Source organism: Gymnogyps californianus, chromosome 3 (genome assembly GCF_018139145.2).
Source record: "Gymnogyps californianus isolate 813 chromosome 3, ASM1813914v2, whole genome shotgun sequence".
Lineage (NCBI taxonomy): Eukaryota > Metazoa > Chordata > Aves > Accipitriformes > Cathartidae > Gymnogyps > Gymnogyps californianus.
In genome coordinates this window covers 80,895,545-80,909,639 of record NC_059473.1, presented here as the reverse complement: position 1 = coordinate 80,909,639, position 14,095 = coordinate 80,895,545, and the positions used below count along the sequence as shown (strand labels likewise).

The 14,095-nt window shown below is 34.7% G+C and overlaps 1 protein-coding gene across 1 annotated transcript in view; it reads left to right on the top strand.

The window, feature by feature from the left end:
• Nucleotides 1-14,095, top strand: part of GRIK2 (glutamate ionotropic receptor kainate type subunit 2) — a 429,675-nt gene that overhangs the window by 319,287 nt on the left and 96,293 nt on the right. Inside the window, exons 12-13 of the mRNA XM_050895229.1 lie at nucleotides 8,720-8,838; nucleotides 12,723-12,940. Coding sequence (XP_050751186.1) covers nucleotides 8,720-8,838; nucleotides 12,723-12,940 — 337 coding nt within the window. The remainder of the gene's footprint in view (nucleotides 1-8,719; nucleotides 8,839-12,722; nucleotides 12,941-14,095) is intronic.

Below are 14,095 nucleotides of genomic sequence, written 5' to 3'. Positions count from 1 at the left end.
CATACAAAGGGGAAAATCATAGTGGATATATCAGTTTACTTGTGTCACCAAAAAGGGGGCAAAATGTTTTCTAATACAACAAATACTCTGTTTCTTTGAGTTGTGCTTCAGATACAGAAGTCAGGACAGGTTGCGACTCTTTATGTATAAAGCCAGTTTTTAACAACCTATGTTGACTCTCTGGCCTTGGCAGAGTTTGCAACAGCCAAGAGATACCTGCTGCTTAATATTTCTGAGGCACCCTCTGCTGCTTAGTGATTGTCAGAGTGCCATATGCACACATTGGGTCCTTGCTAATGTTCCTCCTCTTACCAAGGCTGCTCCAGAAATCAGCTAGTCTGGCTCATTGCCCACTCAGATTCCCTTTGCATTCAGGAAATCTTCAGTGGGGAAGTCTTATCTTTCTTTCTTCTATTTCTAATGGGATATCTGAGCCTAACTTGCAGGCAAACTGTAGAAAACTCCTGAGTTGGTTCTACCCACTCCTAGGCTTTCTTCTCCTGTCATTTTAACTTTTTGCCTGTTCTGCAATGAATAGCACTGTATTCTGTGTTCATCTGCTACAATAATACTGCCCTTTATTCTGTATTGCTGGGTAACACTGTGCAGTTCAGATCAACCTCACTTTCTGTTCTCCTGAACTATTAATCTAATATTTCTAAACTCTTTATGGTCCTTTGCCCTCCTTAGTGTTCATAACATCCTCCAAAGTACTGCCTTCCATGTTTTAATTAGTGTATTGCTTACACCTTCTTCCAGATTGTTAATAAAAATGTTCATTAAAATTGGCTTAAAACTAACCATGGAGCAACTCTTTGGACATCTCCCCTGCTAGACCTTACCTGAGATATCTCAGAACTGTTTAGTCCAAGAATATTTGCTTTTCAAGACTTCAATATATCTAGCAGAAGTCAGGATACATTGACTGTGGGAGAAGTCTACAATCAATGTGAAGTTCACATACATTAAAAGATAGAAATTTTAAATAAGTTTTCTTCAGAGTCTTGACTGTCATTTAGCATTTAACTCTATCTACGTTTCTTCTCTTCAAGAAACGGATGGACTAATGTTTTGGAAGTTCAAAAATTTTTTAAGGACTGAAACCAGTATATTTAATAAATTAAGTGATAAGAACTTGACTAGTGCTGCAAAAATGAGGTTGTATGTATATCTTTGACTTATTTCTAGCATATAATAGTCTTTAATTACAATAGTAATATACTATTTCTTTAATACAGAATATCACGAATTGTAATAAACCCTTGATTCACATCTGTAGAAACAAAAGTTTCAGTTATTTTATACTTATACTAATTATCACATAATAGTCTAAGAAATTTTTAATAATTCTGACATTTTTAAGTTATCTTTCTTCAGTATATCATTGAGTAGAATGGTACTAAATACCTAAGAACATTACAATCAAAAGAAAGATTCTCTTTGTCTTCAGCAGGTTTGAGAACAGATCCATACTTAGTATATGTTTTACAGTATTTCTTTTCAACAAACAAAAGAGCCTTTCTTAGTTTTGGTTCAGATTTGAGCTACAATGAACCTGCACATTTCTGTAGTCCCCAAGGGTACATTTCTTTGGATTTAACTGCAGGACTAGTAGCTAATACAGTAGTAAAAGTAGGCAAGTTTCATAAATTACCAAGTATCCACTTTTGCTGGATGATATTATTCCTGTATGGTTCATGTTGCTTACAGCAGAAGTTTACTGTATAGTTTTTATGTTACTTGCTTATAAGCTAATTGAGTGTTTAGTTTTTGAATAATAACCAGGAAGCTAAAGTTGTAGAAAAAAGGGACAGCATATTTTCATGCATACAGTGAGGATTTGGGTCCTGATCCTACAATAACTTATGTATTTAATCCCTGATGTAATTGGATTTAACAGGATGATATTCATTTTTAACGTTAATAGTGCCTGTAAGTCATCTAAAGGGATAGGGGTAAAGCTACAGAACACACTTCTGTGAAGATGGTACACAACTTGCACATGGATCTTGTGCCTTTCTAGACTTTAGATTGATTGATATCCCCTAAGTTTAGAAAAAAAGTTAGTCTTTTAGGTATCTAAAAAGTCAGTTACATTAAGTTCCATTTATAGGCAATGGAGAGGTGATGGTGATTCAATGCAACTACTTTAGATGGGGATTTTTTGTGTATAAAAGAAGTGTTGGATGATTAGCTCTTGTCAGTGAGCAGCAAAAGCAGAGCAGTTCCACGAGGGAAGATGATGTGGAAGATGATCACAGTACAGGCAGGCCAATTACTGCACTGACAAGAGTATTTGAGCAGGGCAGGAGTGTTGGCAATAACAGGCTCTGTTCACAGCCCAGCAATCATCAGATAAAGCGAGGTAGTGAGTTGGGTCTGACATCCAAGCAGCCCAACAAAAATCTTGATTTTTCTAAAAGGCATAATTTAGAAAAAAGAAATGCAGGCTTTAATAAAGGGAAGAAGAAACATGTTTTATTATTGAGTAGTGTAATACATTATAATAAAGTATCCGTCTCATATCCAGGATATTCTTGAAAAAAATTTAAAATATTATAATTTATCTGACTGTCAGTTCTGATGCAGTAAGATCTGGATTGAGGGTGTAGTCCTGTACAGAAGCCCTGAAAAACAATGTCTAGAAGAATGTTTCTTACTCTTCGCTCTGGTGAATGAGAGAATGTGCAATTTGCTAGAGCTAAGAGTATCTCACATGAATGCCTTGATACTTTGTTGTGTTCGGCAATATCCAGTACTGAATCAGTATGTTCAGCAGTTCATGAAGAAAATGGGGTAAGATTCTTTTCATTTCTCAAATTGTACTCATTAGATGAAGCCTTACAGCTTCTGAAATCTTTGTATTAAGGGTTTTGCAGTGAAATCTGTTGTCTGCCCACTTCTTGGTCTGATTGTGCAAGAGAGAGATCTGTGTGCATGTAAGTGGGTAATCATCTTTACTTTATATTTCTTCATAGACCTTATCCAAAGAAAAGTGAGGGAATGAAGGAAAAGTAGCCAGGTTAATTTGGCAGGTTTGAAATAATGCTAGAATAGTATGCATACTGTAAGTGTGTGCTGCCTGTGTCTGTGGCATATATTGCTGAGCTATGTGGGGTATGTTGGTTTGTACATCGTGCTCTAGATAGTATTTTTGTAGCACCATTTTCTCCTAATTGATTTACATGTTCATTTTCAAAAACACAGTAGCAGTATTGTCTGGTTGTAACATCCTGAAAAAAAAGTAATTTAAATAAATTAAACACAGCTACCAGTAAGTAATCTCATTAGTCCTTTAAGTCATACTTGCACTATACTTCTTTACAATCAGTGTTCCCTTCCCTTCCCCTGCCCAAAATTACTCATAATTCCATTAATATAGGGAAGTATTCTATCTGACTGCATCAGACCAAGAATTCAATTTATTGCATCTGATTTTTTTCTTGTAATTTCAAGCTATCCTGTAGAATATAGTTGTCTTGTGACTCCTATTTGGGACAGAATGGAAGACAGTATCATGTCTGAGATAAGGATGAAAAATTATAAGTCAGTATGGATTTTTAAACACGATTTAAGCTCCAGGCACTATAATGGTAACTGATAACTATCAAGGATTTTTAGTTAAATATTCAGTATCAACCTGCGATTTAAAGATCCCATGTGTTTTGTTTTTTTCATCCCCAGGCAAAAAAAAAAAGAAATCCCTGCACCTCTCCCCACCCTAAAAAAGAGAGACTGTTTTAGATTTTAGGTGAAAGTTCTCTGTAGGAATTTAACAGGTAACATGCTGAATATGATTTAATGACAGTACACACCTGTTTTGCAAATATCTGAAAACAACACAGAAAACTAAAATGGTGTGTAAATATTAATAATGGGGCCAATCAGTCTTTATCCCACAAGGACTAACTGTATGTTCCCAACTGGTATAAATTCAGTTCTGTGTAATACTCCTAGACAGCCATGTGTTGGTACAATGAAAAACCAATTGTAAATATTACTCCACCAATTCATTTTCTCATCTTTCTAAATCGCAGTTTTTGTGTTTTCTTCTCTTTTTAACAAGTTGTATTGCTCTCCAGAAAATAGAGCTTAAATTAAAAGTGTTTTTAACTCCAGATATTAAAGTCTGTATTAAGCATGTCTGTTAATTTGCTTTTAAAACAAAATACTGTCAGAGAGAGACTGATAGGGTTTTGAGTTGAGAACTATTTAAATTGGTGGAGGGTACACTTTTATACATACATTCTCAGCAGCTTTGAACTGAGTCGATTTGTATAGAACATGCTAGACCACATCTCTTATGAAAGCAACTGAAAGCAGCAGTCAGTGTATGACAGGATGTACTGCATTGAGTAGAGTTTGTGAGCACAAACCCCTGTATCTACAATCACATTTAAGGTCATCTAGATTGAGCCCTGTGGCTCTCTATAAGACTGTATCTTTATTTACTGACCAAAACTGTAGAAACTGCTCTAGTTTATCCAGAATTAGTCACGTGTCTCTTCCTGAGTTTGTCTCAAACTATGGATACTGGAGAGGAAGAGTGGGTGCCTGCAGGTCAAGAATTAAGGAACAGTGTCTTGTATCTTCGTAACAAGAAGACTTCCTGTGCCCAGAATGTGCAAAAGAAAGCTCCTAAATAAAAAGGGAGGCTGAGATGCTAGCAGTAGAGTACAGCTGATACCATATCAGCCAAACAGGCTCAAGATGGACTCCTATTGAGTCTAAAAGCAGGCATTCTCAGTGTAGACAACTGGAAAGTGTGTGCCTGAGAAGGGACCTCTTTGTTGATGCTGTCAATATAGATCTTGCCTTAGAGGACTAGCAGAATTTTGTATTGAACTGAACTTTCTGGAATCTCAAAGGCCAGAATCATGAGATATTTTCCACTTGCTGCCCCTGCATACTGTCTTCCATAGGATACAGAAAAGCAGCTTTGCTAAAGCTGGTCTCCTTTATGTGAAGCGTAACATAAAGAGCACTGAGAGGTTCCACAACCAGATAGCATATTATGAAGTATAGTCAGTCTTCACTTACACTGTTCATTCATGACTCTAACTATGTAGATATGCCAAACATAATATGGTATTCCCTCTCATGAAACATTGTTTGTTATCATTTCTATTCTTCCCATATACTCAGACGCTGTACTGAAAAATCCAGTATCTGATTAGAGAATTATCCGAGGAGGTTTTGCAAAAAACCTGTTCTTGTTTTTTAAATATTCACTATTATTTTTGCTTAGCAGGCCTGTAAGATCAAGGCTTCATTATTCCAAACACTGTATGAATACAGAGCTTAAATAAATTATAGTCCGTCTCAAATAATTTGCAAATGAAATGATGCAATTCTGAAGTAGGTCTTCTGACTGCTCATTGGGCATACTAATTTTAATTTCTAATATCATGGAATGGCCTTAAAGTAGAATCATGTTTGACACAAATCTTCCCTTTCCTGTGGACTGCTAAGATTGCTGACTTCTAAACATTACTTGTACTAGCCAATAGTTTTGGAAGAGTAATTGTAACTTTTCAGTGGGTAGCAGCAAAGAGGAAAAGCGGAGCACAGGTTTTGTAAAGTTCATTTAAAGTTTATTTTTTCAAGTATTTCAAACACCTGAAGGTGTTAGAGTTTAAGTAAAGAGACTGTATCTGAACTGTTAGAATAAACACTAATAGAGATGGGTAAATGGGACGAGTACCTGTTATCAACTATCAGGGAGATCAATCTTCAAAATTGCATCAGCTCACTTGAGTACTGAAGTTTCTTTTTTGTTTTACATTTGTCTTCCTGATTGAGCTAGAGTATTCTGCATTTATGTTAGTAGGAGTGTAGTCAGTTAATCAAAGAAAGTGATTATTCCCATAATAGCTTTTGTTATACCGTATTTAAATACTGTGAGCAGTTCTGGGTCCTCCAATACTTGAATAAACTTGAGCAAGGGTCACCAAGCTGCTTAGACTCTGGAGCACAAGACTTGTGAAGAGAGCCTGGGGGAGCTGGGGTTTTTTAGCATCAGGCAGGGAGAGTTTTCCTACTAGGCACTTTCTAATAAAAGGAGCTGACCAAAAAAGATGCAGTCAGGCTTTTTCTAAAGCTGCACAGTGCCTTATACTTTGAAACAAGGGAGGTTCCAGCATGACCTAAAGAAAAAAAAATCATTATTAGGATAATTAAACACAGGAACATGTTGCTCAGAGAAGTTGTGGAATTTTTATCCTTGGGGGTTTTGAGACCTGACCGGACAACCTCCTGTTCTAGATTAGTGATTGATATTACCCTGAGCAGGATGCTGGATTATATGACCTCCTGAGTGAACCTGAATGTATTCTATAACTCTATGATATACAAATATTTATTGCAATGGGTTAAACATCATAAAACTTGTACACGTATGTAGTACATACAAAAATTAATTAAAGGATCTGTAGCTTAAGATTCTTACATCAGACAATCTAATATCAGACATTAAAATAAGGTGGGAAAATATTAATCCACAATAGGTCAGTTTTATTTTCCTTACTTTCTTTTCTCTTATTTTTTCTTATGCATTTTTAAACACTCCTAAGTATCCATTAAAAAAAAGACATTTTATATCCTATGTTGTGGACTGAAGAATAAAAAAATAGAGAATTCTAAAACCATGGGATGTGACTCCATCCTAGACTGAGTCTAGGACTCAGATTGCAGTGTTTCTTCTTCCTAAAGCCAGCTCCTGTGTCAGGTTGTTTCTTCCTTTCTTTGCAAATATGGACCATTTTTCTGCTCTTCAAAACAATATCAAAATAATTAAACAAGATAAGATATTAGAACAAGAAGGTAAAGTTATCAATTATGTTTTAGATAGTTCAGTAAAATTGCAGCCACTAAAAGTAATATTTGCAGATTGATATTTATTTTAAATCTCTAAAATATGTTTGCTTTATCTAGCAAACATTGTCCTCACAAGAACAAGATATTTTCCAATTTCATCTTCAAATGTCTCTCAGCAAAAGAATATAAAAATCTGCTTCAGTTTCATTGAGTGCTTGCTTTCCAAGTTTTGTTGGACTGACGACAAAATAACGTGAAAGATACTTATCTTTTTAATGAGAAGGTAAACTTCTGATCTAGTTTTACTACAAAGTAATAGAAGAATTCAGGTCACAATGTTTAATTAGAACACAATCAACTTTTTTGAACAGCATGTCAGTATTACTTTGGAGAACCAAATGAAACATTTCTCTGTCAAGTACAGACTTTTAAGATGAGAGGTGTTCTAACATTACATTAAGAGCATAAAAGTGGAACATTTGATTTTCTGAATTTTAATGTGTTTGAAATATTATTGTGAAGAAAATTGCATTTTCTGAAGTGACAGATGCATTATTCAGATAGCTTTGATTCTATGATAGATTAAAAAAAAGTTCTTTCATACAGGATGACTATCCCAGGGTTTTTAACAGAGTGGCTTTAATGATTTGAGAAATTAGGAAAATACATTAATATTGATTTAGTAATTAAACTATGTAATATTAATTATTGTGCTGGTTACATTCTACTGTGTTGCAATGATTTTCAGTTTTTTGCTCAAATTTGTTATGCACATGCATTAACTCATATTCAATATCAAAGATTTAAAGACAAGATTTAAGCATAAAATAAAAGTCCTTATCAACCATGTGTCTCCAAGGCCAGGCATGATGATTAAATCTCTTAATTGATTAGAATAATCCTGCACATTGGAATTAAAATTTAAAGCTGTACAAGAAATAATGAGGAAGAGAAAGAACTGCAAATCTTTGTTTCTGAATGGAAAAGTAACAAATAATAATTTACCTAGACATGTTTGCTTGTTTTAGCTATACTTGGTAAAATAATATCTAGATATGAAGTCATCATAATCACAGCAATGTCAAAGTCATGAGTTAAAATAGATTGATTATACATAATCTGCTTGTAATCTATTGCCAGACTCAGTTAGACATCATTCTACTATCTTTGTTCTACCTGTTTTCGAGATAATTAATTTCACTGTCTTTTTCTTTTTCTTTTTCTTTTTCTTTTTCTTTTTTGTTTCCTTTTCTCAGAGCCTGGCCCTGCAAGGTGCTTGTGAGTGTCCCCAGCTTCTTTTGGAAAGCCTTTCCAGGGATGCTACTGTGCACCTCACAGGACAGGATGCAATTCCTTTAATTTGCCATAATACTTTTTTTCTGTGAATTATAGAGTTTAGTCCCCTCATTTGGTGATTAATGATGCCACTTTTACTGCCAAGTATTTATTTTCTGTTACATTCATTATTTGTAATTTTGCTGAGAAAAAACTTTTGCCTTAATATATAATTTTTTTTTCTGATTAATTACTGTGATTTAACACATTATATTTTCTTTCAAGATGCAAAATACTGACACAATAGTTATAAAGACCTAATCCTAAATGGTACCAAGTGCCTGTAATTCTATTGATGCTAATAGAAGAATAAATGCTTTGATGTTTACAGGTGGCACTCAGAACCTTTCAGAGCCAATCTATATACAACTTTATTATCATCAGCAATAGTTAAGAATGTGAATCTTCAGTATTGTTTTATCTTTTAATATTGCTGTTAAGTATAATGCAGTCACATATTTTCTTTGTAACCTTTCTTGTTTTTCTTTTTCTTTTGCAGCAGATTTGCTGGATAGACTTTCTGCTGGCTGCATTTTAAATCTGTTCTTTCTTCTGTCAATTACCACAGGTTTAGTCCCTATGAGTGGTATAATCCACACCCTTGCAACCCTGACTCAGACGTGGTGGAAAACAATTTTACCTTGCTAAATAGTTTCTGGTTTGGAGTTGGAGCTCTCATGCAGCAAGGTATACGATTCAGTCTGCTCTTTCTCTTGGGCGCCATGTCCCACTTTTTGCTGGGAGTAACAGCTCTCTGAAGCAAGTCACTTGCATGGGTCCCTCTGTGTATGTAACCATAAACCAGCTTCTTTTAAGTTTATATATCCAGGCATTCTCAAACTCCACCTTAGGAATAAGTCTGAAGACAGATAAAATTTTTAAAACTTAAAAGTACAGCATAACCATGTAATTTTTTTCCTAAACAGAATCAGGTGCATTACTGCATAAGTAAAAGGGCTAATCTGTCCATTACCTAACAAACCTTCATTTAAACAATGTAAAAAAGAGTACATCTTTGTCAGGCAAGAGTATAAAGTAAATGTCTCTCATTTGTTTAATTTTGATCTAGAAATCTTTCAATAACAGACATATTTTATCTAGTAGTTAGTACCTGTAAAATAAAATTTTAGATATAGGAGATTTAACTCTTTCCAGCCACATTTTATATTTTTTAAAATGGGAATGACCATTCTTAGAGATTTAAATAAATGGTCTATATTATACAATGCATGCACTGAGAAACTGATGCCATTGCTGACAATAAAAATGGCAACTGTATAGTCATATTGCTCAGAGTATAACCAACAACCAGTTTTAACTAGCACTGTCTTAGTAAAATGCTTAAGGTAAGATACATTCTTTAAAATCTATAATTTTCCTTACAATATTCTTTTTATTTTTAAAGTATACCAAAGATACAGATCCATAAAAATATATCACCATTTTATTACCCTTTTCCATAAGGATTTGAACAGAGTCACATAATTTCAGACACATTTGAATAGCACAGATTCAGCTTTTTGTTCTGACATTTTACTGGGCAGTATAAAGTAATAAGACAGATTGTTAATTCTGTTGAAGAACCACCAAAAGGAATGACTTTTCTTTCCGGAAAAAAACCCCAATGCATATCACAAAAAATTCATAGAAAATGTTGGCAGGAGCTAGTGCATGTTGGTATAGTTGTTTGATGGATATACCTGAGCAATCATTTTTAAAACTTCCCATTATAAGTACACCAACTATAAATAAATCCTGTTTTTAAGTCATCAAATGAATTCATGAAGCTCTGCTGTAACCGTAATAAATGTTCTGTCATGTATCAGGTCTGTAGGCTTAAAAAGTCTCTAAGCTCTCAGCGAAAAGTGTATTATGCTTAGAAAAATGTGAATTAATGGGTAAAAAGGAATCAAGATCCCAAATCAGAAATAAATATACAGCTATATTTTGCTAAGTGTTTAGTATCAACTAGATTATCAATATACATGTCAAGAAATTATATAGTCCAAGCACAACTCCTAAATACATGTTTGTAAGATAAAGGTTGCTTTCAAAAGAGCTACCAAAAAATGCATACTGAATGAAACAAGGTATTTTGAATTCCGTTCACAGTTCTCAGGATTGTCAGCATCACTATGAATGCTGAGTTTTATTCCTCATGTGGCTGTATGCTGCTTCTTATTTCTGGAGGAGAGAAAAAAGCCATTCAGGTTTTTGCATCATCTTTTTGCAAGAAAAAGGTATTTTAGTCCCTAGCATCTAAACATTTCTTGACAATCAAAATAGGAAAAAGAAAAGACATTAATTTTAAAAGACATCTTTGGAGGATAATAGTTTTCCATGAAGGAAAACTAATTTTTCAGAATTAAGGCTGACCCTGTGTCCTTGCCTCATATTGTTTTGCCTTTGACTCTGCATCTTTTAATAAACTTTCAAAGGCACCATTCTAAGCATGAAGTATCGGTCTTGATTTTGATAATTACTTTAAAAAAAAAATTCTCAAGAGCCTAAAGTCATCTAAAAGTAGGCTTTTACACAAGCATGGAAGTTCTCACCTAACGGCAATAACTTTCCATTGGAAACAATATAATAGTGCTTGGGCCATACTCACATTAACTTATTAAGTGCTGCTTCTTTACAAAACATTTGCTTAGTGCTGGAAGATACATGATAGAGGGAACTCATACATGTCTTGCTGACACCCCTTGCTCCCAGGAAACTGTGGGATATAGTGCTGGACATGACGTTACCTTGGGTACATGACAGTCAGCCCCTAACCAGGCTCTGTTTCATGGGCCTAGGCAGCACTCGGTTTCAGTCCTCGGTAAGGTATGAACTTGTGGTAATTGGGGCACCTGTGGCAAATGTTTCCACTCTTCTTTTCTTCCCAGTCCTATTGACTTTACTGGTGTTGCTTTTTAAATGAAACGAGAGCAATTAAAAAGAATTGATGATGGTGGGCTTATTGGGAAATCTGTTAGTGTTATGGTGTCTAAGTGTCTGACTAACAGGGCCTAGGAGCAACTACATCAGAAAGGTACTTTTCTACTTTTTTCCTTGCAGAATTCTAGGCAGAGTCTGGCGCTGGAGTTGGCTGTCATGTCCAAGTCTGTCAGCTTTTTTTGTTTGAAACAGCAAGGGTAAGATGAACTGCAGGGTAAGATGGGCTGTTTTTGAATACGATAGTCCAGTTATGATACCACTTCTTTTTTCCTTTTCTTTGGTTTTCTTCCTTTTTTTTCTTTTTGTCCCCCCCTTTCTGTTCTTTTTTTGGCATTGACGTTGGAAGTTTGGCATAACCTTTCATTTATATGAAGATGTGTTACCTTGCTGGACCAGTTCCTTAAATAATTCAATATAAACACTAAAATTTAACAGGAATAAAATAGTCCATCTTGCCTTCATTCCATTTTACCCAGGAGATTTAAAAGCAAGTATAGTGACCAATTAACAGAAAGTGATTGTTTTGGTACAATGGTATAGTGGATATGATAAAACTGTTTCTTTGAGCACAAATTTCCAGATACTTCTAAAAGATCTTACGTAAAGTTCTTACAAAGAATCTTGAAACTGTTTATTTGACATCATTAGAAATTTCATTCCATTCAATTATAATGTTATGGAAAAAAATCCATACATGCTCATTTATAATAAATATTTGTGGCTGTAAATTACATTGAATCTTATTTTTTCCTATTTTTAGTAATTAGGCACAAGAGGAGTTTATGTGCTTCAATTTGTCTCATTAGACTCTAAATTAGCATTAATAATTATGCAAATTACTATACAGTGTCTGTCTCCTCCTCCATTCTTTAGTGCCATGAGCAGGCAACTCCAGCAATGCATTATAATCTATCTTTATCTAGTTTGTACATAGCAGTCTAATATTTTCATTGCTGCTCTATCAAATTAAGTGTGTGGCATAGCCACCCATGTTTATCTGAGATTGTGGGGCTAACTATAGAGATGGGAGATGCTCATTTTTTTTATCTAAGCAGTCAATAAACAACCCTCTCTAGCAATACAAATGGCAAAAGTCAAAAGGATATTTATAATAGATTTCAGATCTTGTATTTCAGATATGAAATACTTTATTTCATATCTGCTACTTTCATCAATAGCTTATTTTTATTTACTCAAGTGAGTTTTTACAAAATACTTAAATAATATTTATTTAGTGGCTTGAAGATAAAGAACTGTATAAGCACTTCAATGTTAGTATTAATTTAAAGGCTCAGTCCAGCCAGGATTTTTTCTGGAAAGCCAGTTCAAGTAGCTGCTTTTTTCACATTGCCATATATATATTTTTATAAATGTTAAAAAAGCACTGATCATTGAGTCTCCCATTGCTATCTTTTGATTCCCACAGCTCCAAAAAGATCTATCTTTATAAGTGTAATCAGTTCTTATTTTTCATTTCAGTTGTGTGTGTTTGTACAAGCAGTACATGTAAGCCTGTAGCTTTAAGATTTTTTTGCACAGTGATTCCATCTCCCCACTGTGGCAAAAAGTGCTGAACAGTTATTGTTTTCTGTGCATTGGTTTCACCTTTCTCCCCTGGTTTTTGTTAGGTTCTGAGCTCATGCCCAAAGCCCTCTCCACCAGGATAGTGGGAGGCATTTGGTGGTTTTTCACACTTATCATCATTTCCTCGTACACTGCTAACCTAGCCGCCTTTCTGACAGTGGAACGTATGGAATCCCCTATTGATTCTGCTGATGATTTGGCCAAACAGACAAAAATAGAGTATGGAGCAGTTGAAGATGGAGCAACCATGACTTTCTTCAAGGTAAGCTTTATATTCTGTTTGAAAAGATGCTATATCCTGATTGTGGGGGGAAAGTTTGTGTACCTTGCTGAGGAACAACAGATATGATTCCCACTGCTATCAAAAGCAACTGAAAATCACTTTTTTCAGGATTTGCAAGATAGCAAAGGAATCAAATGCAAAATGTCTCGTGGGAAATAAAAGGCAATTTCTCTGATTATTTTCGCTTAAAGAATTTAATTTATAGCAGTGAAGAAACCTGAACACTTTGCTTAGACAGATCTCCTATAGCCGTGTACAAGAATAAGTTTTGTCAGATTAAGAGTTACAGTATCAGCTCAATAGCCTTATACTTAATTGTAGTCTTTGTTCAAGCAACTGGACTACACTAAGGATATTAGTGGCTGGACTGAGAAAAACCTTTTGGACTTCGTATTTTTGAGAAATTTTGAATGAAACTTGGGGTCCCTATAAAAAGCTCAGATTCTTCCAGTTTTTCTATTCCTTTTAACCTGTTACTAAGATTTGAAATATAATTACAATTTGAAATATAGTGAAATATGCTGCCAGACTAGAGAGAAATCTTCCTTTTCTAACTTCATGAAGCCTTTAAGTGGGCTTAAATTAGTGAGAAGTATGCACGAAGGGAGAGAGGACGGTTTGTTCTATAACTCCTTGTGTTTGACAGCACAGAGGTGTCTCGGATCTTCCAAAGAGAGAGGTGTTTAACAATATTTGTCTGATCTTTGGTACATTTTGAAGACTTTTAGCTAGTATATTCTGGTTTTATCAGTTATGCTGTCACCTAAAGCTTTGCGGTGGCTGTTACATTGGCATTTGAAATTAAACAAACTGAGGTCCAAGGTAACTTGTAAACTGGTGCAGAAATTGAAGAATGTGTGCTCAGTTCCTCTCATCAGATTCAGAGAGTACAAAATTTGTTTAGATATCAAAAAGATATGGAAAAGGAGCTGATGAAGTTAATAGAACTAATCAGTTAGAAGTCTCTTGATGTCCGGAAATACATGAAGCAGTTAAAAGAAACAACATTGAAAGTTTAAAGACTGAGGTCTTTAAAAGAGTCAAAATGATTTATGTCTTGGGACATAAAGAGATGACACAAGGTATTTATTGAGTTACCAAAAAACAGAACAGGGCTTTAATTTCATTTTTGTC